Genomic DNA, 27,647 nt, shown 5'->3' on the forward strand with positions numbered 1-27,647 from the left:
TGTCTCTAGTTGCCTACTTTCTTTATGTACTTTCAGTTTTAAGCAATAAAACTCTATCGTTTCTTTCTCAAAAAAAAAAAAAAAAAAAAAAAAAAAACAGTCTCATCATCATCCCTCTATTTTCTCTCTCATATTTATCTCATTAGTGATAGAGCTTCCTATATAGGTATAGAAAAATGCCTCCAACCTACACCTTACACCAATTTGCCTACTCCTGCGCCGTGCGGATTTTTTCAGCCATAAAGTTAGGACGAGCTAGGCACCCCAATTGTCATCTCTATTTCTTACAAAGTGAGCATTGCCAACACCCAAGACATTTATTTTGCAAATTATTTGTTTAGATTTTAGGTTTAGTTTGTGGCTGTGGGATGGATTTTGGAAACTACTCCACTTTTTTCATATTTTTTTGGTAAATGGAGAAATTAAGTTGAAATTTCTATCAGCTTGGGTGCCATTGAAATCTTCTCTTGGGTAGAAATTGATGCAACAATTGAGTGTTTCAATCTTCTAGTTTTGGAATTGGTTAGTAGTGCTTTTTAAATTTTTTTTTTTTTTTAAAAATAGATTTTATTTTTTATTGAAAATTAAATCTAATGGTTTTTAATTTTGAGTATTAAAAAATTATATTTTTCAGTGACTAACAAGAGTTTATGGAGTGAACTATCAACAATGAAAATAAAAGTTTTCTCAGGAAAAAAAAAAAAACAATGATAATAAATGTGAACTTCGGGGATTAAAATGATCATAAAAAAGAAATTTTAAGGTTGAAAATAAAAATTAAATCAAACCTAAAGATGCAATTTATCTTTTTACCAAAAGATATATATAAATTCAAATTTCTACTACCATATTGTAATGAAAATTGTTTCCATGATGTCAAATCTGTTATTCCTTATGTGATGGATTTGGACAGTTTCGTAAAATCGTGAACCATAAAATTTTCTTTACTTTAATTGTTTAATCTTTTGTTCTTTATACATGTGATAGATTTGACAACTTCCTAACGTGTAAGTAGTATCTTTTATTTAATCGTTTCGTTTCTTCTTTTGCTAGCTCATTAGCCATGAAAGTTTCTTCATAATAACATGCTACCATATTTCGGTGAATTGCTAATTTTGATATTCATCCCCATACATTTTTCCATTATAAATAAGGTTTCACTTTGACGTTTTTATTACTACAAATGATATTGTACACATTACAGTATTACTAAACATGATATACGTTGATAATTCCTTGGATATCAATAGGTTGACAAAACTCGAACGATGATCTTTGGGCTATATCCTGTAATACAAAGAACACTGAATCAGAGGGGACCGGCCAAAAGTCCTCCGATGATGAAGTTAGTTACTTTTGAACTCTCTGTAAGGAAGGAGTATTTTCTTAAAGTAAAATTGTCTGAATAACTTACCCTTCATCGAAGAATCCTTATATAGTATGTGTGGAACGGTTATCTGTTTAGTAACCGTTCCCAATGTCGAGGAGTCCGGAGAATTGGGGGTAACTTCCATAACCGCTATGGAAGTTACCTAGGTTGGACGGGCCGTTCCATGGTGAACTCGTCCATCTTTAGTAAAAGATGGACGAGACCTCCATGGTGAACTCGTCCATCTTTAGTAAAAGATGGACGAGACCATCTTGGACGGCTTGCCCTGCTTAAATGATGATGAGTAAGATTCCATGAGGTATTGTCCGTCCATAGACGGACGAGGTTAGCCAGAACGCTTGGAACATTCACTTCGCCTATTTGATTTATCGTAGCTTGTCTTTCGTTGGACAAGACATATGGACGAGTTATGGAGTTGGATGATTTCTGTGACACCATCAGTTGCCCCTTCGCCCATGTGGGTCGTCCAATAAGTTGGGTGAACTGCCGACACGTCCTTGGACGTATATATAATTGGTTAATAAATCAATGCACCACGTGTCATTTTTTTATTGGCGACTGATTCCGTCGATTTAGTTTTCCGAGGTAGATGCCACGTGTCGTTTTCGTATTGGTAGGGTCGTTTCGAATGCCCAGGTCAGCATCCTATAAATAGTGGAATGCCTCCCTTAACCCTTCTCATTTCAGAGATTTTCTTCCTTGACATCCATCGTCTAGAGCCTCGTCTAGGAGTTCCTCTGCGTCTAGAGTCTTCTTCCGTCTAGAGCCAGGTATTCTTCTTCTCTCCGTCTAGAGCCAGGTATTCTTCTTCTCTCCGTCTTTAGGTTCTAAGTTTCTTGTCAAAGATGTCTGTTGCTTCCTCGTCCACTGATAGCCTTAATAAGGCTATAGACGAGTATTATGAGGACAGTAGTGATAGGTCTAGTTCTAGCAGTGCTAGTGATGATAGTGGAGGAAGCACGGACGAGAATTACTCTTCTGGGGCCCCTGGGTTCCCTATTGAGGTCGTCCAAGAACAACTTAGGATAGCTTTTGGCTCTCAAGCTGGCTCTTCGTCCAATCCTACGGACGAGGTGGAAACCGTCTTTAGTTGCGCTGTAGGCGTCCATTCTAAGACGGATGAACAAAGGTTAAATAGTCTTAGATCTTGGTATCAAATCCCGGACGAGTTTAACCCTAGGCTGCCCGTCCGTGGAGAGTGGTGTTGTGAACCACGTTTTGGAATAGGCGTCTATGAATCTTACTTCCAAGGTGGCCTTAGGTTTCCTTTAAATGCCTTCGCTAGAGAGTTATTAGTCAAGTTAGGTTTAGGTGTTTGTCAATTCAATCCTAATGCATGGAGATTAGTTATCTCCATGCAAATTTTGTGGAGGGAAGTTTTTGGTGGGGACCGTCCTCTTACAGTGGACGAGTTTCTTTATTGTTATAAACCTTCTGCAATAAGTCAATCTAAGAGTTTTTATCAGTTTACTGCTAGGGGGAATGATTGTAGGTTAATCAAGTCCCTAGCTTCGTCTGATAGGAAATGGAAGACGGAATTCATCTTTGTTTCAGGCTTCTGGGCAGGGAATCCTGTGGACATTGGCAGGGATCCCTTTCCTCCTTACACTGGGGACCTAGGGAACCTTCGTCCAGAAGGTACGTCCCTTCCCCTTGTTTATTTTTATTCTTTCTTCTATTTGGTATATTTACAATTTCTAACCTTTGTTTGTTCATTGTGTTGTAGCTGCCAAACGTCCGTCTTTGAGCAAATTTCACCGTGACCGTGTCCATAGGGCTCATCTTCATACAGACAGGAGCTTTCGTTCTCTTGTCACTCTTAGACGTCTAGCCAAGTGGGGTTTAGGTCCTGAGCCTTCAGACGAAGCTATCGCCCACGAGGTTACTGTGCGCAAAAGTAAGTTTTTAGCTAAGCCCCTTTTTTTTTTTCTTTTTTTTTTTTTATGTATACATTCCTGATCTGTTTATCTCGTTTTAGGAATGTCAACAATGAAAGAGAGCAAAGGGAAAGAAGTTGTAGGTGAGGGGAAACGTCCTGAGGCTCAGACCCAGGATCGTCCTTAGGTTCAGGCACGTCCAACGACTGGGGACAAAAGGAAGTTCTTGCCAAAGAACATTGACTTGGAAGGGCTCCCCAGTCGTCGAGACAAAAGAGTGAAGCAGGGCTCGTCCAAGGTGGTTAAGTCCAAACCTCCACAGTCTCAGCCTTCCATCCAGGTAGTTGATGTGGACTCGTCCACTCTGGTTGAGTCCACTTCGTCCAAGACTCCTCCTCCCAGAACTCCTTTGTCCAAGTCTACTGCCCCTGGCTCGTCCCAGCCTTCTACGAACATCATTGAAAATGAAGATCTGGCTTGGGAACGTTTTCAGATGGCCGTCTAGGACGAGAACATAAACATGTGCTATAACATGGGCTTGAAGGAGTTTGAGCATTCAGGCGTCCATGACCTCTTTAAGGTATGTTAATATCTCTCGTCCTTGTTCAGTTAGCAACTTTTCCTCATTTAACCATCCTATGTTGTTTTATCTATTTATAGGCCATGTCAAAGTTTATAGCAGCGTCCAGACAGGCAACAGAACTGGACAAGACGAGAGTCTTGTTGGAGACGAGGATTCAACAGGTGAATGCTGACTGTAAAAAATGGGCTGGGGCTGCTGCAAAAGCTAAGGACGAGGTCAATGAGCATAACAAGCTGATCGAGGAGCTAAAGACTGATGCATTGGAGAAGGATACCCGCATTGATCACTTGCAAAAGATGAACGACGAGCTGAATGCTCGTCTCTCCAAGGCAAAAGAGGACGCTGTGGCTGAATTCAAGTCGTCCAAAGTGTATACAGACACTCTGGATCGCAATTATACAGCTGGTTTTGAAGATTTCAGAATGGACGCTATTGAGAACTTCCCTGAAGTTGACTTTAGCTCAATCAAGCTTAACCTTGCTGCTGCCACAAGCTCTCTTCTCCAGACCGGCTCTGATGACGTCAATGTGGAAGACAACGCCAGTACTCAGCCTCCCCAGGACGAGCCTGATGTGAATGCTCCCCCTACTTTGGACGAGACCTTTAAACTTAGTAGCCTTTGTTTTCTTTTTTGTTTGGTTTATATTTGGTCCTTTGTTTTAGGACCTTCTTTATGTAACAAGAATACACTATACTCGTCCATGGTTTTAGGACGGGTCTTTTAAGCAAACCATTTCAGTTTTTCGAACTAATCAAGGGTTTTTGGGCGTAGGATGTCCACCCTTTGAATGAAGTTTTATTTTCTTTGCATGGACAAGTGATCTCATTTTCTTTGCATGGACGAATGCTACTAAGCTATTTTAAGTCAACCCCAGCTTTAGCTCGTCTATGTCGAGAAAACATATTTTTCATATTGTTAGTCTAACTCATCTTAGCAGGTAGTATTTTTACTTAGTTTGATTCGTCTTAAGACTTACAAGCTAATTTTACATACCATCTTACTTATTTGGCCCAACTTTTTCTCTGGTCCAGAGTTTGGATTGTTTCAGTTGGCTTTGCCTCGTCCATGATTTGGACGAGTGTAGTTATGGTTTTTTCCTTGCTTTATTCAAGAAAATTTAGACGTTACATCTCTGCGTCCAGAGATTTTATTCGTCTTGGATCTTTCAATCCTCTTGAGGATTGGCTTGGATGACAATATCATGGAGATGTAAAATTCACACAACATTTTGTACATAACATAGATATTGTTTACAGATAAGGCACATGCACACTGATGCCTTTTTATTTAATAAGTACATACTTCATAACTTCGTCCATAACCATGACACAACCATAATAAGTAATAAGATAGTAGTTTCAAACTTCAAACACAAATAGCACCAAACATAGTAGTATCAAACACAAACAGCATCAAACATAAGTAGAACGTTAGTAGACAGACAAGACCCAGGCTCGTCCATAGATTCACTTTTACTGATAGTACCTCCTTAGGTGCTCCACATTCCAAGGATGTTCCAACTTTCTCTCGTCCAGGGCCTCCAGGTAGTAGGATCCGTGCTTTTTACAATTGATAACTCTATAGGGTCCTTCCCAGTTTGGGCCCAACTTCCCATGTGCTGGGTTTTTGGTTGACAAAGAGACCTTTCTCAAGACGAGATCTCCTATGTTGAAACGTCTAGGCTTCACCATCGCATCATACTGCCTAGCCATGAGGTTCTTGTACTTTGCTGCCCTGTGTTCTGCGTTTGCCCTTACCTCGTCTATTAGATCGAGGTTCAGACGGAGTTGGTCCTCATTATCCTTGTCTTGATACATCATCACCCTGTGATTAACCATATGTACTTCTGCAGGTATGACTGCATCGCTTCCATAGGCTAGCTTGAAAGGAGTCTCCCCTGTAGGGGTTCTCACTGTGGTCATGTACGCCCATAAAACTCCTGGTAATTCATCTGGCTATACTCCCTTTGCCCCCTCAAGCCGAGTCTTGATGATTTTCAACAAGGATCAGTTTACAACTTCAGCTTGGCCGTTGGCTTGGGGATGTGCAGGCGAGGAATAATGGTTCTGAATTCCAAAGTGTAAGCAAAAGTCCTTGAAGAGTGCATTGTCAAATTGTCGTCCGTTATCAGACACCAATACCTTCGGCACTCCAAATCTGCATACAATGTTCTTCCACACGAAATTTTTCACATTCTGTTGTGTGATATTTGCCAACGGTTCTGCTTCCACCCATTTGGTGAAGTAATCGATGCCCACCACTAAAAACTTCATCTGCCTTATTCCCAAAGGGAAGGGACCCAAAATGTCCAGTCCCCATTGTGCGAAGGGCCACAGTGCCACCATTGGGGTGAGGTATTCTGATGGTTTCCTGGGAACGTTGCTAAACCGCTGGCACTGGTCGCAGACCTTAACGTATGCTTTAGCATCAGCTTGCATGTTCAGCCAGTAATACCCTGCACGGACGACCTTGTGGACAAGTGATCTGGCTCCTGAGTGATTGCCACATGCCCCTTCATGAACTTCTCTTAGTACATAGTTTGCTTCGTCCGGAGCTAAGCATCTAAGGTAAGGTTGAGAGAAGCCTCTCTTGTATAGCACTTCATTCATAAGGACGTATCTAGCTGATCTCACCCTCACCTTCCTGGCCTTATCCTTCTCTTCTGGTAGTCATCCGTCTTTCAAGTATGATATAATGGGGGTCATCCAATTTTCTCTGTTATCCACCTGTTGTACTTCCGAGACATCTATACTTGGCATATATTGAAATTCATCTGACTTGTCTATTGATTCATTTGCTGAGGCTTCTTTTACTATAGTATCAGCTTCCACGTTCTCCTCCCTTGGGATTTGAACGAAGTCAGCTTTTTCAAATCTTTTCACAAGGCGCATCACCCTACTAAGGTATTTCTTCATTCGTTCTTCCTTCGCTTCATACATCCCATTTACTTGCCCCATGATCAGTTGAGAATCCCCCATGACACATATGGACCTGGCTTCCACAGACTTAGCCAATTCTAGCCCTTTGAGGAGGGCTTCATATTCGACTTCATTGTTAGTTGCTTGGTACTGTAGACGGACTTTATGTTTCAGTTTATCTCCTTCTGGGGATTGTAGGACCACACCAATTCCTCCTGCATGCCGTGTAGACGAACCATCTACGTGGACGACCCATCTCTTACTGTCTTTTGTCTCATTATGACTTGGGGTAAACTCCGCAATAAAATCCGCTAGGGCTTGAGCTTTTATGGCATGCCTTGGTTGATACCTAATATCAAATTCACTAAGCTCTACAGCCCACTGGATTAATCGTCCTGCAACTTCCAGTCTATTCATTGCCTTCTTGAGCGGATTATCTGTCATGACATTAATGACATGTGCTTGGAAATAATGCCTCAGCTTCCTAGAAGCGGTGATCAGTGCGAAGGCTAATTTCTCCATTTGTGGATACCGTCCTTTCACTCCTTTCAATGCCTTGCTTGTATAGTACACAGGTCTTTGCACTTTATCTTCCTCTCTTATCAATGCTGAGCTCACGGCATGCGGGGTTACCGCTAGGTATAAATATAATTCCTCTCCCTCCACTGATGGACTCAGCAGTGGTGCCATGGTAAGGTATGCCTTCAAATCTTCGAAAGCTCTCTGACACTCGTCGGTCCATTCGAATGCTTTTTTGAGAACCTTAAAAAATGGCAAACATTTATCAGTAGCTTTAGAGACAAACCTGTTAAGCGCGGCAACTCGTCCAGTGAGGGATTGGATTTCCTTGGTATTTTGCGGTGGCTTCATGTCCAATATTGCTTGAATTTTATCTGGATTTGCTTCAACTCCCCTGTGGGAGACCATAAAGCCAAGGAATTTCCCTGACGATACTCCAAAAGCACATTTGCTAGGATTCAGTTTCATGTGATACTGTCTCAGTGTGTCAAATGTCTCCTGCAGATCGTCTAGATGCCTTCCCTCGTCCTGACTTTTCACCAGCATGTCATCTACATAGACTTACACATTCCGCCCAATCTGCGGACGAAACATGTGGTTGACCAACCTCTGATATGTCGCCCCTGCGTTCTTTAAACTAAATGGCATTACCTTATAGTAGAATAAGCCTTGACTGGTGACAAAAGATGTCTTCTCTTGGTCAGCCTTGTCCGTCCTTATCTGATTGTATCCCGAAAAGGCATCCATGAAGCTAAGCAATTTGTGGCCTGCAGTTGAGTCTACTAACTGGTCAATGCGCGACAGTGGATAACTATCCTTGGGGCAAGCCTTGTTCAGATCAGTGAAATCTACGCACATTCTCCACTTGCCATTTGCCTTTTTAACCATTACTACATTGGCCAACCAATCCGGGTAGTACACTTCCCGAATGAACTTCGCTACCATCAGCTTTTGGACCTCGTCCTTGATTGCACCATCTCTCTCAGGGGCAAACACCCTCTTCTTTTGCCGCACAGGCTTGGAGGAAGGACATACATTCAAACGGTGGGTAATGACACTAGGGTCTATACCCGGCATATCCTCGTGACTCCATGCAAACACATCAATGTTTTTCTTCAAAAACTGGACGAGGTCCTTTTTAATCTTCTCTTCTAAATCTGCTCCAACCCTGGTACACCTCTCAGGGTTATCTTCATCTAAGGAAATGTCTTCCAATGCTTCAGTAGGCTCTGCTACAACCTTCTTTTCTTCAATATTCATGGCTTGAACTTGTTCATCCATGGCCAACATGGCCAGGTAACATTCTCTTGCTGCCAGTTGGTCCCCTTGTACTTGCCCTACCCCATGTTCTGTTGGAAACTTGACTGATAAGTGGTAAGTAGAGGTAACGGCTTTCCAACTATTCAAAGTTGGTCTCCCAATTATGGCGTTGTAGGAGGATGGACAATCTACCACAAGGAAGTTCACATCCTTGGTGATTTGTCGTGGGTATGCCCCCACTACCACGGATAAGGAAATAGTACCCACTGGTTGCACCTTCATCCCACCAAAGCCTACAAGGGGGGAGTTCATTGGACGGAGCTGATCTCATCCTAATCTCATCTGCTGAAAAGCTGGATAATATAAAATGTCTGCTGAGCTTCCATTGTCCACAAGCACTCTTCCAGTTGTGTAGTTTGCAATTAATAAGGAGATGACAAGAGCATCATCATGGGGGTGATGAATTCTGTCAGCGTCCTCGTCCGTGAAAGTGATTGCCTGCTCGTCCGTGGACCTTGCTCTCGGTGATCGTCCAGAAAGTTGGACGCTCTGTACTACCTGTACTACCTTCAAGTATGCTTTCTTGGACTTGGACGACTGGCCAGTTGAACTTCCCCCAATAATGACTCTTATTTCTCCAAGTGGTGGTCGTGATGATTCTTCCATCTTCCCCTTCTGTTTCTCGTCCCTCTGGTCTCGTCCAAGGAAACCCCTCAACTTCCCTTGCCTTATAAGATTTTCAATTTGTTGCTTTAAATCGAAACACTCGTCTGTGTCATGACCATGATCCCTATGGAAGCGACAATATTTGTTCCTATTGCGCTTGTTGGGATCCCTCTTCATTTTCTCCGGCCATTTCAGGGAAGGATCATCCTTGATTTGCATAAGGACTTGCTCAAGTGGGGCGTTTAAAGGGCTATATTACTGGTTCCGTACTGAAGGGCCTAGCTTCTTACTTTCTCGGTCTCTCCTTTCCTCCGTCCGTCCCTTCTTTAGACGAGTACCTTGTTCGTGATGGCGACTGGGATTTGCGTCCATTCTTTCAGACCTCTTCCTCTTCTTAGCAATGATCGCATCTTCTGCATTCATAAAATTCTGAGCCGAATGGACGAGTTCGGCCATGGACTGGGGCTCTTTTTCATAGAGTTTGTGTATAAACAGATCCGAATTCACCCCATTATGGAAGGCCGCCAATAGGAGCTTATCATCTGCTTCATCCACACTAAGGGCTTTTCTGTTGAAACGGGTGATGAATGACCGAAGGCTCTCGTTCTCTCCCTGCTCTATTGTCAACAGACTAGACGAGGAACGCTTGTGCTTTTGTCCCCCAATGAAATTGTTAACAAACAACTTGCTCAACTCTTCAAAAGAACTCACCGAATTTGGGGTATTTTGCTGAACCAAACTCGCGCCGGACCCTTAAGAGTGGTAGGGAAGGCTCTACAGATTATCTCATCAGGCACCCCTTGAAGATGCATGGTGGTCTTGAAAGTGGCTATGTGATCAAACGGGTCACGTGTTCCATCATATGAATCCAGAGAAGGCAACTTGAACTTTGATGGTAGGGGGTGACTGTTGAGGGAAGCCGTAAAGGGGGAATCAGTTCTGTGAACCAAATCTTCTATCGGATTCGCCCTTCTCATATTCTCTTTCATTTCCTCCATAACTCTCTTCATTTGGTCCATTTCTTCCTTCAAGTGTGGTACCGTTCGTGAAGTGGTGCCTCTAAACTAACTTCCAATTTCGGTATTCTCTCTACCGCCACTCTGTGTTTGTCCTCCTTCACGTTCTTCATGTGTTTGCCTCCTCATATTAATCTCCATTCTTAACTCTTGGTTTTGGCGAGTTAACTCCGCCATAGCGTCCGCCATAGATTGCGCATGTTGGACAGATGATGCCTGCATGACCGGTGCAGACTGGCGATCGCGATGTAGGTTGCTGCTTCCCTGATGGCCTGGGCTAGTAGCCCTCGATCTAGTCCAAACCATCAACCCTTTGTCACGGAGAAGTAAACTGTGAAACAATCTCTTCCCACAGACGGTGCCAACTGATAATTCCTTGGATATCAGTAGGTTAACAAGACTCGAACGATGATCTTTGGGCTATATCCTGTAATACAAAGAACACTGAATCAGAGGGGACCGATGGGGACCGGCCAAAAGTCCTCCGATGATGAAGTTAGTTACTTTTGAACTCTCTGTAAGGAAGGAGTATTTTCTTAAAGTAAAATTGTCTGAATACCTTACCCTTTATCGAAGAATCCTTATATAGTATGTGTGGAACGGTTATCTGTTTAGTAACTGTTCCCAATGTCAAGGAGTCTGGAGAATTGGGGGTAACTTCCATAACCGCTATGGAAGTTACCTAGGTTGGACAGGCCGTTCCATGGTGAACTCGTCCATCTTTAGTAAAAGATGGATGAGACCTCCATGGTGAACTCGTCCATCTTTAGTAAAAGATGGACGAGACCATCTTGGACGACTTACCCTGCTTAAATGATGATGAGTAAGATTCCATGAGGTATTGTCCGTCCATAGACGGACGAGGGTAGCCAGAACGCTTGGAACATTCACTTCGCCTATTTGATTTATCGTAGCTTGTCTTTCGTTGGACGAGACATATGGACGAGTTATGGAGTTGGATGATTTCTGTGACACCATCATACGTACCTATATTAAACATGGTATATACCTATTAGGCTATTACCAAACATTAGAGCATCCACAGCAGTGGAGCTAAATTTTTAGCAATTTAGCTCCACCAAAAGTTACTTTATCTATTTTACATACACACATGCTACAGCAGTGGATCTATTTTAGCTTTCAACACAATAAAATAATATATTCATCACAATAAAATAATATTTCTACTATAATAAAATAATAATATTTCTACTCTAATAAAACAATATATCACCACCACCACACAGCACAAACATCCTCCACCACCACCACCACACAGCACAAACATCCTCCTCCACCACCACCAGTCCACAGCAGAGAGAGAAAAAAAAAAAAAAAAACCCCAAATCAAGGTTTTGCTCTCCGCCGCCACTCCAAGGATCGGTTGAGATATCAAGGCGATTCCGATGTCGGGGAGTGGATTCTCTTCACCAGTCCGACGCCGTTTAGCTGGTTCGTGTTCATGCGGTGCCCTTCGGTGTCGTTCGCCAAAGGCGAGGACGTGAACGAGAGGCTGGTGAAGGAGGACAGGCATTTCGTGAGGTTGAACAAAGGAAGAATGGTGGTAAGGAGCGACGGTGATGGCGTGGGCTGGGGCTGGGACGGCAACGGTGATGAGTGCTTGATGGAGTGAGAGAGATGAGTGAGGGAGATGAGAGCTTGCGACGGCGTGGGCTGGGTTAGGCTGGGACGGCGACGGACGGCGTGGGCTGGGGCTGGGACGGCGACGGTGATGAGTGCTTGATGGAGTGAGAGAGATGAGTAAGGGAGATGAGTGTTTGATGATTAAGGGAGATGAGTGATCTGAGTGCACGGTGAAAGAAACGGAATAAAAGAATGAAAAAAATAAGATTAGTTTTATTATTTTATTCGGTAGTGGGATTAAATTTTTTTTTTTTTTTTTTAGATGAGTGCTACAGTGCACATCTATAGATAGATGTGCACTGTAGCAAATAAGCTAAATTTTACACATTTGGCTCCACTGCTACAAGCCCTTTTTGCTATATTGGTGGAGCTAAAATAGCATTATAGTTTTTTAGCTCCACTGCTGCAAATGCTCTAAACATGGTATGTAGTTATGAATGTACCTATAAATTTTGTCTCATATAGTTTCTCTTTGTTCAAGCTCCTACGTCTTACCTAGTCTCTTGTCCTCCTGTTTGTGCCATCTCTCTCTCTCTCTCTCTCTCTCTCTCTCTCGTTGGGTGCATTGCACCACGTGGGTCCAGCCCACACTTTGGCTTAGGTCGTTAAATGAGCTTGTTAAACAAGCTGCTAAGAAGCAACCAAATTTAAAGGAGCTTCCTGGACAAGCTTGCCAAAAAGGAAGAGCAGAAGTTATATTTTTATGCACAAAAGTCAAGCCACGTTTGTGAAGATGTGTCCTACAAGCTAGGGAAGAAAGAAAAAATTGAAGAAATATAAAGTAAGGCCATTGGCCATTGGGTGGAGTGAGAGTCCTAGAGAGAGTGAGGACTAAGGGTGAGTTTGGCATCAGCTTTAAGTTTTAAGTTTTAAGTTTTAATTTTTTTATATACAGTTTTTCAAAACCTCATTTTTTTTCTTGATTTTTCAAATTTTTTCAAGGTACACAATGAGGAAAAGAGTAAGGAGTAAATAGAAAAAGAGAGTTTTTATTTGCTCAAGTTGTATTTCTAAGTGTTGTAATCGCTATTTAATATAATGAAACTATTCGGAGTTTATCCAGTAGTTTTTCCCTTTAAGGAGAAAGTGTTTTTCACATATATCTTTGTGTTCTATTGTGGTTGTGCTTTCATTGTGCTTGTTAAAATTTATTCTCACTTATATAAAATTTTTCCCAACAAGTAGTATCAGAGCAGGAAACTAATGCCATGAAACCGACTTGTAGGCAACTGGGTTCAAATGTGGTGGTCTTATGGTGGCATGCACATTTGACCATTAGATAGTAGATAAATACTCGGCAGGCATGTTTCTTGTTTCAGGGGCTGAGATTGCTCAATCTAAACCCTTCTATTCACTACCAACTTTCAACCGTGAGATGCTCAATCCTTGAAATCCTGTTTCCTTTGATCCTTCCCTTCATAACTTGTACGTCCCCATCACCATGTTCAACCCTTCCAATGATCCAGAACCTAGTGCCAACCATTTCGAAAACCGCATATGCCTAGTTAAGGCAGACATAATTAACCAACTCCAATCACAAGCCAGCACCATGGAAAGAAAAAGGACTAAACTAGAGTCTTTCAGTGCACTTTTGTGGAAAATTAGTGCCAAAAGTGCTAAAAACAAAAGGGTATCAAAATTGGGTAATGTTGTTGATGGTAGGACAATGCTTAGCTTTGGAGACAAAGAGAAAACATCACTAATGTCTTCTTACTTTGGAAACATGTTGTCTATTCCCTATGATACTAAGAAAATTGATGAGCTTGTTGAAAAACCATTGAGTTGGGTGGCTAATGAAGTTCATGGATTTTTGGAAGGTGCAAAGACTAAAGAACATTTCTTGGATTTGATAGATGGGGTGGAGGCTCATCGTCCAGCGCAAAGTTTGGCAAAGGTATATAGTAGTGGCAACAAAGAAGGACAAGCTTTGGTGGTTTCATAAGGACAACATTTTCCAATATCAAAGGTGGATTTTGGGTGGGGAAAGAGTGCATTTGGGTCATTCTATTTTCCATGGGGTGGGAATGTTGGGTATGTGATGCCAATACCAAGTCCATCTGGTAATGGTGATTGGGTGGTGTAGTACCAAGTCCATCTGGTAATGGTGATTGGGTGGTGTACATGCACATGTTGAAAAGGGAACTGGAGTTGATAGAGTGTGAGGTTGCACATATGTTTAAGCCTTGCACTTCATGTTGTCTTAACTGACATTTATCATTGCCTCCAATTATGCAATCACAGTACAAAAATAAACTCATTTATTTCAAATGTGTGGAGTGAGGCAAATCATTAGTGTGATTATTAGTGAAACTAGTAATTCTCTATTCATATGTGCAAGATTGGTTGAAGACGGTTTAGCATTTGACACATTAAAAAATTACTTTAATACACAATTTCACAACCCTCCCCCCTCCCCTCCAACCTCCACTACCATAAAACCCAAAATCGCAATCTAGCGCCACCGGAAATTAATCCACAACCACCACCAAAATTGCAACCCACTATAATCCAACCACCACCACCACAAGCCTTCACAAAACCTAAATCAAATAAAAAATCTATCTCAAAACATAAATAATAAAATAAACCCATAAAACCCAAATGAAAAAACCTAATCATTGATCTGAGAAATTCAAGGCGAAGCAAGTTGTCTATGTCCATGGAGAAAACCACAAATCTAATGGACCCAAAAAAAAAAAAAAAAAAAAAAAAAAAAAAAACCTTGCCCCTTGACTGGATCCATGCGACCAACCACCCAAGTGGTTAAGGCTACAAATATAGACTTGGAAGAGGAGATAGGCATCCAGAAAAGTAAAATTAAAAATAAATAAAGTGATTCAAATGTGTGTGTGTGTGTGTGAGAGAGAGAGAGAGAGAGAGAGGAGAGCAGCAAAAGTGAAAGAAATTTTTTTTTTTTTTAGAACATGCTATGGTACCCTTCTATGCAGGGATGAAACTACCTTAGGGTTGAGGGGGCCCATGGTCCCCCCCCCCCCCCCCCCCCCGGGGCTTTGAAAAAAAATCTTATAGTATATATATTTACACAAAAAATTTACATTAAGGTTTGAAATTTATATACTTGGCCCCCCTCATCCAAAAAATTGACAAGATGACCCATAAATCTCAAAAATAGATAACAAGAAAAATATTTTAAAAAAAAAACACATATCCGGATAATAAGAAAAATCTTTGGACAAATCATAAATTTGGTCTAAGTAAAAACAATAACAACAAATCAATTACAAATCCTAGCAAAACAAATCACAAAAACCCAATAACTTTTACCTAATTTCTCCCTCTCATTTGAGAGCTCTATGCCTCTCTCAAATGACTCCACCTTATAGACACAGAGACAAACTCTTATATTGTTGATCGCTCCATCCCCACACCAATTAATCACCAACAACTTGGATTAGTTGGTGTCTTTAACTCAACTAGTGGAAAAAATTTATCTATTTTTTGAATGGTAGAATTTTTTTTTATTTTTAATGTTTTATTAACTTTGGGACACACTTAGCATGCATGCATAAATGGTAATACATGTGTGAAACAACAACAATCTATTGTTTTGTGCCTTACATAAACTGACACCAAAACGTGTGTGAGATTAGTCTATTGGTAATAAATTTTGGACTTAACTAAATTAATGTAATGACGGGAAAATATTTATTATTTACTTAGTTAAAGACTCAAAGTTACTATCCATTATCATGTGATTGTTTAATAGATCTCTTTTAATTTTTTGTTTTACTGATTTTTCAAACTTGCAATTTTTGAAAGGAAAAATTCTCAACCTTACCAAGACATCAATAATTGTCTTACCCTTTTTTATGCTGAATATTAATGCATGATATTATTAACCATTATTTTAGTTGTTTTATTAATATAATGCTTGACATAGATTTGAACTTTTAACTATAGTTTTTTTTTTTTTTAAAACTATATATATATATATATATATAGCATTATAAAGTTATTAGTTTTAGAATTATGTGAAAAGAGTACATAATTTTTTTAAAAAATTTATAATGTCGATAGAATAAAGAATCAGAGACCTTGAAAATATTAGGACGTGCCAATTGACTTACAAAACTCTTGATTATAAATTGTCATTTGTAATTTTAAAAAAAAAATACAAATAATTAAAAAATTAATGCTAATAATGCATTGTTGTCAACCTCTAGTATTGATATTTCAATTTTTAAAAATCTTTGAACAGAGAACTTCGACCCCCCCCTAAGTTTGAATCCCGGTTCTGTCCCTAATAAATTGCTTTTAATATTTGGTAGAAAATTATTCTTTTATCACACATGAGCCTCCCGCTTAGTCATAACTCCGTGTCATTTGATTGTGAATAGCAAATTGCGACCAAATATTTTGTGGCTAGCTAGCCTCCCAAGTTTCCTGGCAAAAGACTTTTTTCTTTATTATTGACTTACTGCTACATTGGGTTAAGACTTATAAGCCTTATTGCTCATGGTACGATACAATTCCCTTGACTTGCTTTTCTATGCTTGCTATTTACTTCTTGATCAGCTTTCCTCTAATTGTTATTTTCTTCTTTCTTGATCAAAGTAACATCCCCATCATTTTCATTAATAAAGAAATGAAATTACAATATTTGAATATTGAACTACGTGATTTTGATTTTCATGAATGGTACGCTACAATGTTTGAATATTTCACTCGCGATTTGGCTTGAGTCACGAATGACTCATGAAATCCAACCTGTCAAATAAAACTCTTCGAATTCTAGCATGTGCTTCTCGCGTGGCCTATTTCATGAGTTGGCACTTGCGAGCTAGTTGTGAAATCCTCATTTTCACAGAATCTTTACCAAACTCTCACACACAACCCTTACATTAAATCCCACAAAAATACAAGGAAATGATTGAACATAATTATAATCAAATTTGACACGGAATTAAAGCCAACAAAAAACGTAGTTGTAAATCACAATTTACAAAAATCTTGATAATAAATTGTCATTTGTGATTTTTTTTTCAAAATAAAAAATACAAATAATTAAAAAATTAATGTTAATAATGCATTGTTGTCAACCTTTAGTATTGATATTTCAATTTTTTTAAATCTTTGAACAAAGAAATTTGACCCCCCCTAAATTTGAATCCTGATTTCGTCCCTACTTCTATGGTTCTAAAAAAATTTGAGGAACATACTTGTTGACATCTGGTGTACTAAATGTTTGGCACATCTGATGCGGATGCTCTAAATTATGTTTCATGTAGCTCATATTGTTCATGCTTCCTCAGCCTCACCTAGGTCATACACTACTCGTATTTTTTCCACCATCTCTCTCTCACACACAAAACACGTAATGGTTTAAAAGCTTTCATGGTGACTGTGACCAAAAAGCTGCTGGTGGCAGGAAAGTTGCCAAAGCAAAATCATTGGCAACCACTGTCAACCCTAAACATGGGTTTTATATATGCCAGCAGTGAATTACAGTTTCTTCTTTTGTTTCAAGAAGCCCATGGTTGAGGTCCACCTTTAAAGACAACTGGACCTCTGAGTCCATGGTAGAGATCCTCAAGAAGGCATTGACAGAAACTCTAGGGTGCCCTACTACACCTTTGCTAATTGAGATAGTGCCAAATGTTGAAACTATTATTATGAAATAGTAAATTTAATCATTCTAATCATTATCAAACAGGTAACAAGATAGTAGACCAGCTTTTATAAAATATAAAAAATAAAAATAAAAAATCCATTGAGTTGGATAGCAAATGAAGTTCATGGAATTGTGGAAGATGCAATGACTGAGGATCATTTCTTGGATTTGATAGATTGGGCAAAGGCCCATTGTCTGGTGCTTAGTTTTGTCAAAGATAAATGTCGGTGAAAATAAAGAAGGTCCTACTCTTGTGGTTTCATTTGGTTTGAGGTTCCCACTATCAAAGGTGGATTTTGTGATGGGGAAGGTAGGCAATGGCCGGCGTCAAGTTATTTCCCAACATTGGTGGGAATGCGGTTTGTGGTACAAATATTAAGCCCTTCTAACAATGGTGATTGGATGGTATGCATGCACCTCTCCAAAGGGGAATTGGAGTTGATGGAGCATGAGGCTAGTCATGTGTTTAGCCATTTGATGAGAGCCTCCATTTTTTATGGGGTTTTTTTTTTTTTTTTTTCTAATTCAATAATTATAATATTTTGGAGAAATTTGAATTTTGGTTTTCGTTAATAAAGCCGAGAATATTACTAAACTACTTTAAAGAAAGAATAATAAGAATTTGTGTTTTGATTTGCTTACTTAAAAATATTTTATATTCAAATGCACATACGTATACAGATAAAAATTTGTTCACAAGATAACAGATATTTATGCTACTGTATTTGAATTACATGAAAACTCTTTGTAAAGTTGTGATTTACAACTATGTTTTATATTGGCTTTATTCCATGACAAGTGTTGTAATTGCTTTAAGTTTGTTTCTTGTATTTTGTGGGATTTTATTGTATTGGGTTTAGTATTAAGTTAGTGAAGACTCAAGCTTAATTGAAGATCAAGTGGATTTCGCGAGAAGCTCACGAGAAGCTAACCCGCGAAGTAGCCATATGAGAAGCACATGACTAGAAGCTGAAGAGTCATGTCAGGCTGTCAGTTTCACGAGTGTCTCACGGATAAGGCCTTCCCGCGAGATAGTTGCGAAACATTCTGCCTGGAGGATTTTTAAGTGTGACTTTCTTACCCTTCACCCATGCTATATATACTCTCATTACTCTTAAATTATAAGGAGGTCATTCAGAGAGAAAAACCCTATATAAGTTTTCTACAACACACACCCATCTTTTAAAAAGAGAGCTACTCATCTTTAGTGAGAAATCATTCTAGCCTCTTCTCCTTCCCTCTCCCATTTTCATACCTTGAGAGGAGATTTGTACCTAAACACAAACCACACATTTTCAGAGTGTAGAGAGTGTTTTGGAACTTGGGAAGTTTTAGGAATTTGCCAAAAGAAACCAGTGAGGCTTGGTAGATGCATTCGGGCATATTGCGGGATCCGGAAAGTTAGAAAAGACAAGGCTTGGCGAAGTCAGTTGGTAGCAGGAGCTTGTAGGGCTCAAGTACATTGGGTAGACTAGGCTTGGAGGATCTTTTGTTATTCGTGTACTCCAACTTTATTCTTTAGTGGATCGATTTACCGCTTGGAGGGCGGCAGAGAGGTTTTTTGCCGAATTCTTCAGTTTCCTCTTCGATAACACATCAGGGTGTTATCTTGTGTTTGTATTCTCTTTTCCCTTACTCTTGTGCTTCATTTTTATTGTTTGTTGTTCATGTTTATGCACTAGAGTAGTATCAGTTCATTGCGCACATTTATTCTTATTTCCGCACTTTGATTAAGTAAGAGTAAAATCAACCGAGCCATAATTTTTAATTTGGAGGTCTAAATAGCTCTTGTGTTTTTTAACACAAATCTGAGCTTTCACTCTTAAATACTATCTGATTGCTTTGGAGATTCCAGTGAATGATTAATGATCATGCCTTAAATACTATCTGAGCTCTTGTGTTTTTTTTTATAGGGCTACTTTTTTTTTGGATAAGATTTGATAGGATTACTTAAAAAACTTGGTTGTTTGATTCGTTAGTTATTATGCAATCATGTCTCTTGTATTTATCTTCTCAAAAAAAAAAATGTCTCTTGTATTTAGAATATGCCGTTGCAGTTCTCAAAAAATATATATATATATATATATATATATATGTCTTTGCATTTATAAGTCGATAGCTTATCCATTGGAATTAGGGGTGGAAAAATAAGTTCAAACCCATTTGTCCACCCAAACCCATCCACTTTAATTGAATCCAAACCCACTCAATTATTATTTGGATTAAATTGGCATCAACCTAATTAGACCTAGTAATTATTGGGTTTTAACTAAAAACCCATTGAGGCCTATTTAATCCAAAAACAATTAACCCAAATTCAACTCAGCCCTTCCCATCTAAAATAAAAATAGAAAACCCAACCCTTCCCATCTCTCAGCCTCTCTAATCGTTTCACTAGGGTTTTCAAATTTTAAAATTTTCCTTTATTTTCTCAGCCTCCAATCATGTATTCAAATTCCTAAACCAACCCAAGCAAACCAAACCAGAAACCCCAAACTCTTGCTTCACTCTCTTAACAATGGCGAAGTTAGTGACTGACAAGAGCCGCCATGGCTCATCTATGCAAGCGCGATTGAGAATGGGGTCCATGGGTTCTTCTAGCTCCTAGGCATGGCTTATTCCTTATGAAATCACGGGTTTGGCTTTGAGGGAGAGGGCATGGTGATTGGCAGTGGTGGCGGTGGTGGTGATGAAGCGAAGGCGGAGAACGGCGAGGTTGGAGGAGAGTTGGAAGTTGACGTCATCGAAGAAGACGTTTTCTTGGAGAAAGGTTTTGGTGTAGAATGGGGAGAGGAGTGTAGAGAGTTTTTGGTGGGAGGTTGAGTTTGGCAGTTTGACTTTCACTTCCACTTCCATTTCTTGGGGTGTTTAGTTGTTGAGAAAATTATAGTTTTTTTTTTCCCTGCATTTTCTTAGCAATTAAATGCGAAGGGAAGAAATGGGGTTGCAAAAAATGAGCAGAAAGGTTTAAATTTGTTGGATTTAGGATTATTTTATTTAGTGGATGGTGGCAAGAAAAAAAAATTTTGAGATTTGATGAAATTTTCCAACCTCACTTTTTGAACTAGAGAAGGATAAGGGGTGGAGCCGTGAGATTTGAGTTTTTCACTTTAGGGCATTATGGTAATTTTAATAATTGGGTAATTGGGTGGGTTGGGATTTACCCATAATAATTAGGTTGGATTGGGTTTGAGTTAGAAGCAATTAATTAAATAAGTTTTATATACCCAACCCAATTATGCTCACCTCAAACCCACTCATTTGACACCCCTAATTGGAATGGTGAAAAATTGCTTCACTTCTTGCCGTTTAGTAACTTTAGCTTCATTCTACATTCGCTTTCTTAAATTTGTGAGCAGTATGGTCCCTATTTCCATCCATTGCTAAATGCATCATTGTGTGTTGTAATTGTCAAACTTTAGTCTAAAATAATAATGATTTAAAAAAAAAATTATAAATTGTTCAACGCCCACTATTTTCCTTTGCTGCAATATTGTTGAACAATACATGCCAACGTAGCACTATTTCATAAAGCAAAAGGAATAAGTTTTGGGCCAAGTTCATCTTAAAGCCCAATTTTCCATCTAACAGCAACGGTTTGTCTTAAGCCCAAAATACTCCGTACATTTTGGATTGGGCTAAAGGCCCGATACTTCACACAACCTATTTTTTTACATCATGTAATGGTCTCAACTCTCATGGGCTTTTTCATTTTTCACCTCATAAATTGGGCCATGGCTCATATTATTATCAAAACCATGTGATGGGCTCATGGGCCATATCTCTCTTGCTTCATAGGTTTGGCTCAAAACCCCCTATTTTTTTTTTGGGAGTTGAATTTGCACAATAGTAAAACTCCAAACCCTCACCAGAACCTTAGGCTTAAGAGAGGCCTCTAGACTATAGTGTCATAATTTTCCTTTTTAATTAAAAAAAATTAATATTTTTGTTTTGAAGACATGAATTAATAGGAGAGTATTCTATTTTGTAGGTATTTTAAGTAGAGTTAGAGATATATTTTTACCGAGTTGTCTTCAAGTTTTTTTTTTTTTTTTTTCAATTAAACATAAGATTTAAGGGTATTTCTGAATCACATAAAAGTTCAGTTTAAAGAGGAGAATCCTTTTATAAATAGTATATATATACACACACACTAGCCTCATCACACGCGCTTTGAGTGTGCAATGAGGCTTTTTTTTTTTGGGTCTATTGTCAATATTTTTCTTTTCTTTTCTTTTTTCTTTTTTTTTTTTTAATTTTGGATAGTTTTTTTTTGAAGATATGAATTAGTTGGAAAAATGTCTTATTTTGTAGGAATTTTAAGTGGAGTTGGAGACATTTTTGCAGAGTTCTCCTCAAGGTTTTTTTTTTTTTTAAACCTAAAGTTTAGGGGTATTTCAAAACTACATAAAAACTCAATCCAAAAAGGAGAATCCTCTTATTTATATATATATATATATATATATATGAGTTCTTTGATAAACTAATATATATTAATTCAAAGTTTAAATCTTTATACTACTTTAGTAGTTATGAAATAACTTAATTAAAATTGATTTTCAAAGAATATTTAATTTATTTGAAAGTTTAGTATAGGAATAGAATGGTTAAGAAAAAATTTATTATTCTTTCTTTTTCTCCCTCCCTTCTCAGCATTCTTTTAAAAAATAAGATAAGATAAACTATCATTCCTTTTAATGAAAGGAATGTAAAATATTGATTTCATCCCTATAATGAAAAGTAACAAATAAAATGTGAAGGGTATAAAAATAAACTCCTACACACATTAAAAAAGAGCACTATTATATTCCATTTTATTTTGATGATTTAATTCTATCTTTTTTGTCTTTTAATTGAAAAAAGTAAGGAAATAAACATGACCAAAGCTTTTGCCCAATGTCCTAGAGATCCGTTTTAGACGCTTGTCTGAATCACGTCAGTGCAGTTTACCTCTCTGACTCTCCGAAAAAACCCACAACAACAATACCAACCCAAAAAAAAGGAAAAGAAAAAAAAGAAAGAGAGAATGGAAAAGACCAACAACCAAAAACCTGTTCCAAAGTCAAACGAACTGAAATGAAATCTGATCACATTTAGAACCCAAAAATAAATATAGCTCTTTTTCCAGCTTTGGCAACTTATATCACAATCCTAAGAATCCTATCAACCATTTTGGCCTCTCTCTCTCTCTCTGTCTCTCTCTGTGTTTAGGCTGTTTGACCTTTATCATTCTTGCCCAAGAAGAAGAAGAAGAAGAAGAAGAAGAACCCAGTTTTCTCAGGTTCGTTTTTGTTCTCTCAAATAAAATATTTGTTGCATTCTGGGATTTCATTGTTGGCTCTATTTTTAATGCGCGTATATTTGTGTTGTTTTGCACTTTCCTTTGTATGGTTTTAGAAAATTTTGATCTGTTAGATGTGGCTTCTTAATTATACTTTCTATTTTCAATATAAGAGATCTTCATCATTTCAATATATGAAAATTTAATGTGCAAGATAGGTGATTCTTTTTATTATTTACTTTATAGTTTATAGGATGTAAAGAATATGATTTTAGCTGTAAGAACTAAGAAGTGGTTCATGTAAAAGAATTTAAGTTCATTGAGCAACGGCACATTAACTAACTCCCTCAGATAATGTAGCACGAGTGCCCTTGAGCTACAACATCATGTGAATGTTTAAGAAACTGTTTTGAATGATGGTGATGATTGGAATTGTTAGATATACTTGATTTGTTTGCATATAGTTGTTTTATATGAGTAAAAAAAAAACGGATGGGTTTGTTTGTTGGTCGCTTGAAATATGCCACCGATTTTCTCACTCGGCATTACATGTTGGAATGCAAACTTTGTTCCAGTCTTGTGTTCCTTCAGTGTGTGTCTGTCTCCATATGTCTATTGTTTCTCCTTTATCTGAGCCATTGCGTTGGTATAACTTCATTATAAATACTTAAGAAGAGCAATTACTTCATTCCTTGGAAGTTACTTTGGGAATTTCCAGTAGGAGGGAGTAATGCTGCTTGTAGATTTTGTCCGTCTTGCAAGCAATCACTAGTATCTTTATAATCATAGAATAGGAGTGACTTCTAATCAGGATATTTATCTTATGGCTTTTTCATTTTTCTTGTAACAATCATCCACTTAGTCTATATATCATTGTGTTGGATTTCTAGTTGTGGCTGCAAGCCTGCTACTGTGTTCTACATCTGGTTAATCTGATGACCAAAAAGAGATTAAAAAAAAAAAAAAAAAAAAACATTTATCATATACTATTAATGAATCTTCAATGTGCATCTCTTTTATTTTAAGTGAAATCAAATCTTTTCCCCATACTTGTAGATGGGAGATGAAACCCCAAAGTACACTGTTGAAGAAGCTATTGCGGCCATGGGGTTTGGAAAATTCCAAATTCTGGTGCTTGCTTATGCTGGCATGGGTTGGATTTCAGAAGCAATGGAAATGATGCTACTTTCTTTTGTTGGACCAGCACTTCAGTCTGCATGGGATCTTTCTTCTAATGAAGAGAGCTTAATAACTAGTGTGGTATTTGCCGGCATGCTAGTTGGAGCATATACATGGGGCATAGTATCAGATAAGCACGGAAGGAGGTTATCCCTTTCATTTTTTTGTTAGTCTTGTACAGTCTCTGCATTATTTGAACTGTCTTCATTTTCTGTAATCTTCCTACCATATTATTTATTTCACTGGCAGCTTTAGTCCTAAATTAATATAACCAGTTCTCAATACTTCAAAATGATTATGATAGCATATTACATCAACATCTTGTATGGATGCTCCCTACCAACTAGAGATTGATATTAGAAGCGTGCAAGTCTAGATTCATCATAAACCTCCACTTATTGTAAACACTTCTAAGATGATGTGGTGCAAACGTTTTGTGTAGAAGGTGACTCAGAATGTGGATTCAGTTTTGAGAGTGTATTTTCCTCATATGTAATCTGACTTAGCATCACCCTCATTCTGAAACTTAATATTAGCATTTAAGATTTTTGCTTCTGCCACTTATCAAGTTAGAAGCCTTGTGGCTTGATCACCACAAACCACTGTGGATTTGATCCAGAGCCTCCTTATTTTTCCCTCCCCATTGTGGGATGCATATAAGCATTTGTTCCTATAGGAAGGAAAAAATACAAAAAAAGAGGAGTGGAGGGGTGGGGGGGAGGGGGGTTGACGGTGGACAGTGCAGCTGCTACACTCTTGCTCTCTGAACATGACTTCTAACATCTTTTTCTTTCTAGATTTCCACAATTTTTCACTTGTATTAGTAACTTCACTTTAGCTTACTTTTTATGGAAATCATATATTATTCATTACTTTCTTAAAACTAGATTTTTTTTTTTAATTGAATGCATTTTTTCACCGAATCTTAATAATTCTGCTTGCTATTTGTTTTGCTTTCTTTCTTCTATTCTCAGGAAAGGATTCATTATCACAGCAACAGTTACTGGTGGAGCTGGTTTTCTGAGTGCTTTAGCCCCTAATTATACATCATTGATTATTCTTCGTTGTTTGGTTGGTCTTGGTTTGGGAGGTGGCCCCGTACTCTCATCCTGGTTTCTAGAGTTCATTCCTACTCCTAGTAGAGGCACTTGGATGGTTATTTTTTCAGCATTTTGGACTCTTGGAACTATTCTTGAGGCTTCTCTTGCATGGGTATGATTAGCTTCTCATTTTGTCTGCTCATGCAGTTCCTTACTAGATTTAGGTATTTTTAATTTTTCCATTTTATTCTCATTTTTCTATATTGGATTCAGGTAGTTAGGTAATCCTATTTAACCAAAAAGGCAGTTAGGTAATCCTAGTTTTATTAAAATAATTTTATTGTAATTTTTAAGAAGGGACTTCATAGAATTTTTAGGGCCCTATATAGAGGGAACTTTTTATCTAGTTTATATTGAGATTTTTTATGTCCTTGGACGTTTTGTCTTCTTTGTTATGTTTAATCTTCTAGTCCCAGTGCCAACCTTACACATTGGACCTAGCTATTTTCTAACAAAGTTTAGCCATTGGTGTATGTAGCCTATAACACTATGGTATTTGATCATCATTGTCATCATAACTTCGGAAATCCTGACGTGGTGAGAAGTTTTGTGGTCATAATAACCTAGCAATTCATCCTGTGTTTTGTGGAATTCTTTCAATAAATCAGATGAAAGGATTTCCCTAGTTGAGATTGTGAATAAAAAGAAATTCATTGGGCAGCTACCTTCATCTTTATGCTGTGTTATTTGTAGGTTGTCATGCCAAGGTTGGGTTGGAGGTGGTTACTTGCATTGTCATCTCTCCCATCATCACTCCTCCTCATTTTCTATAGAGTGACACCTGAGTCACCTCGGTATTTATGCCTAATGGGTAGAACAACTGAAGCAATTGATGTTTTGGAGAAAATAGCCAGAATGAATGGAACAGAACTCCCTTGTGGCACTCTTGTTTCTGATCGCCAAATTGAGTTACATGAAAAGAGTATTGATCCATCAGAAGATGCAAATTTGCTCTCACCAAGAACTGAAAATGCAACCCGAAAGGGGTTAGATTCTAATATAGGGGGCATCTCATCACTTCTTGTGCTTCTTTCACCAAAATTAGTTAGGTCTACCTTGCTTTTGTGGGTAGTATTCTTTGGGAATGCTTTTTCATATTATGGCCTTGTGTTGCTGACTTCTGAGTTGAACAATGGGAATAGTAAATGCATGCCGACTAAAGTGCAGTCACAAGAGTCCCAGGATGTGAACTACAAAAATGTATTCATTGCAAGTTTTGCAGGTAACCTGGTGTACTATCTCAATATTATATATATATATATATATATATGTATATATATTTGTTTAAATGCATGTATATATTTAATACTCCTGGAAGGTAGCCAAGTGACATTTAACTATAATTTTCCTGAAGAGTTTCCGGGGCTCCTCATAGCAGCTGCAACTGTAGATAGACTTGGTCGTAAGCTTTCTATGTCAGCTATGTTCTTCCTGTGTTGCTTTTGTCTACTTCCATTGGTATTCCATCAGCCTGAGGGTTTAACAACAGGCCTTCTTTTTGGAGCTCGCATTTGCATCACAGCAACATTCACAATTGTATACATATATGCTCCTGAGGTAAATTATTGAACTAGTTTATCATCTTAAGAGGCAATAAGTATCATAATGTCTGGTTCAGTGCTTGAGAGAGAGAGAAAGAGACCACCTTCAGAATCTAAATCCAAAATCGGGTTACAGTCAAGAAGCCCATTTTAATTGTTAAAAAATGTTGATTGATATCTGGACAAACCAAATATTAGTGGACACAGGTAGCACTTACAGCACTTTTTCTTGTGGATCTCATAAAGTTACCTCATTTCATCTACTTTTGTTGGTGGAATTCTGATGACTGCATCCGAACTCTTTATTTGGATCCAATATCATCCAGATGCTTTAAGGTCTTCACAACTTTTAACTTTTAATTTGTCTTAACTCGTTGTTTTAACCTATGGAAGAGACATTCATATGAAAACTGATTCATGGGCAGTTGAAAAATATGTTAGATTCTTTGTATCTTTACTCTTGTTTGTTAGTGTTAGTTTGCATGCTTATCCATGAAAGTGTTTCAATTAGTGGCAAGAATATAATCTTTATATGATTTCACTGAAATGTAGATATACCCAACCTCAGTTCGAACAACAGGCGTCGGAATTGCAAGCTCAGTTGGAAGAATTGGTGGAATGTTATGTCCTCTTGTGGCAGTTGGTTTAGTACATGGTTGTCATCAAACAGCATCCATTGTTCTTTTTGAGATTGTAATATTCTTTTCAGGTATTTGTGTAGTGCTATTCCCTTTTGAAACCAAGGGCCGTGAATTGAGCGATACTGTATCTAGTCCAAAACATATTGCTGAATCAGCATGAATTAAGAATTGACCACAGTAAATTATGCTCACCCCCTCTGTTATACAACGATTTTTTTTTTTTTTTTATAGGTAAAAGTATATTTAAGTAAAAATATACAATGATTGTTCAAATAAGATCATAGATTAACAGAATTTAACTTTAGCCTTCTGCTGTTTACTGAATGCTTATGATCTAAATTTTTTTTCAAATTTATTAGTCATATTTATGCGTTTGTTTTCGCTCAAAGCACATGAACT

The 27,647-nt window shown here is 38.3% G+C and overlaps 2 protein-coding genes across 4 annotated transcripts in view; both read left to right on the forward strand.

The window, feature by feature from the left end:
- The window catches only part of LOC126727580 (organic cation/carnitine transporter 7), a 51,437-nt gene extending 23,998 nt beyond the window's left edge, over window positions 1–27,439 (forward strand). The window contains exons 2-7 of one of the 3 annotated variants that reach the window (XM_050433335.1): window positions 22,754–22,787; window positions 23,844–24,112; window positions 24,941–25,178; window positions 25,760–26,288; window positions 26,421–26,623; window positions 27,160–27,439. In XM_050433335.1, the coding sequence (XP_050289292.1) occupies window positions 23,844–24,112; window positions 24,941–25,178; window positions 25,760–26,288; window positions 26,421–26,623; window positions 27,160–27,408 (1,488 nt within the window). In that variant the 5' untranslated portion in view covers window positions 22,754–22,787 and the 3' untranslated portion in view covers window positions 27,409–27,439. Of the gene's footprint in view, window positions 1–22,397; window positions 22,788–23,843; window positions 24,113–24,940; window positions 25,179–25,759; window positions 26,289–26,420; window positions 26,624–27,159 lie in introns of those variants that run through there. The other 2 variants (XM_050433334.1, XM_050433336.1) reach the window with 2 other exon arrangements.
- LOC126727582 (coniferyl alcohol acyltransferase-like) lies at window positions 13,313–13,950 on the forward strand. The gene has a single exon (XM_050433338.1). It carries the CDS (start codon window positions 13,316–13,318, stop codon window positions 13,814–13,816), a length of 501 nt encoding a protein of 166 aa, XP_050289295.1. The 5' UTR covers window positions 13,313–13,315; the 3' UTR covers window positions 13,817–13,950.
- Window positions 27,440–27,647: the final 208 nt, after the last annotated feature.

This window comes from Quercus robur, chromosome 5 (assembly GCF_932294415.1).
Source record: "Quercus robur chromosome 5, dhQueRobu3.1, whole genome shotgun sequence".
Lineage (NCBI taxonomy): Eukaryota > Viridiplantae > Streptophyta > Magnoliopsida > Fagales > Fagaceae > Quercus > Quercus robur.

What these genes read in the sequence shown, in the direction of transcription:
- LOC126727582 (XM_050433338.1), top strand. Translation starts at nt 13,316, where the DNA reads ATGTTCAACCCTTCCAATGATCCAGAACCTAGTGCCAACCATTTCGAA.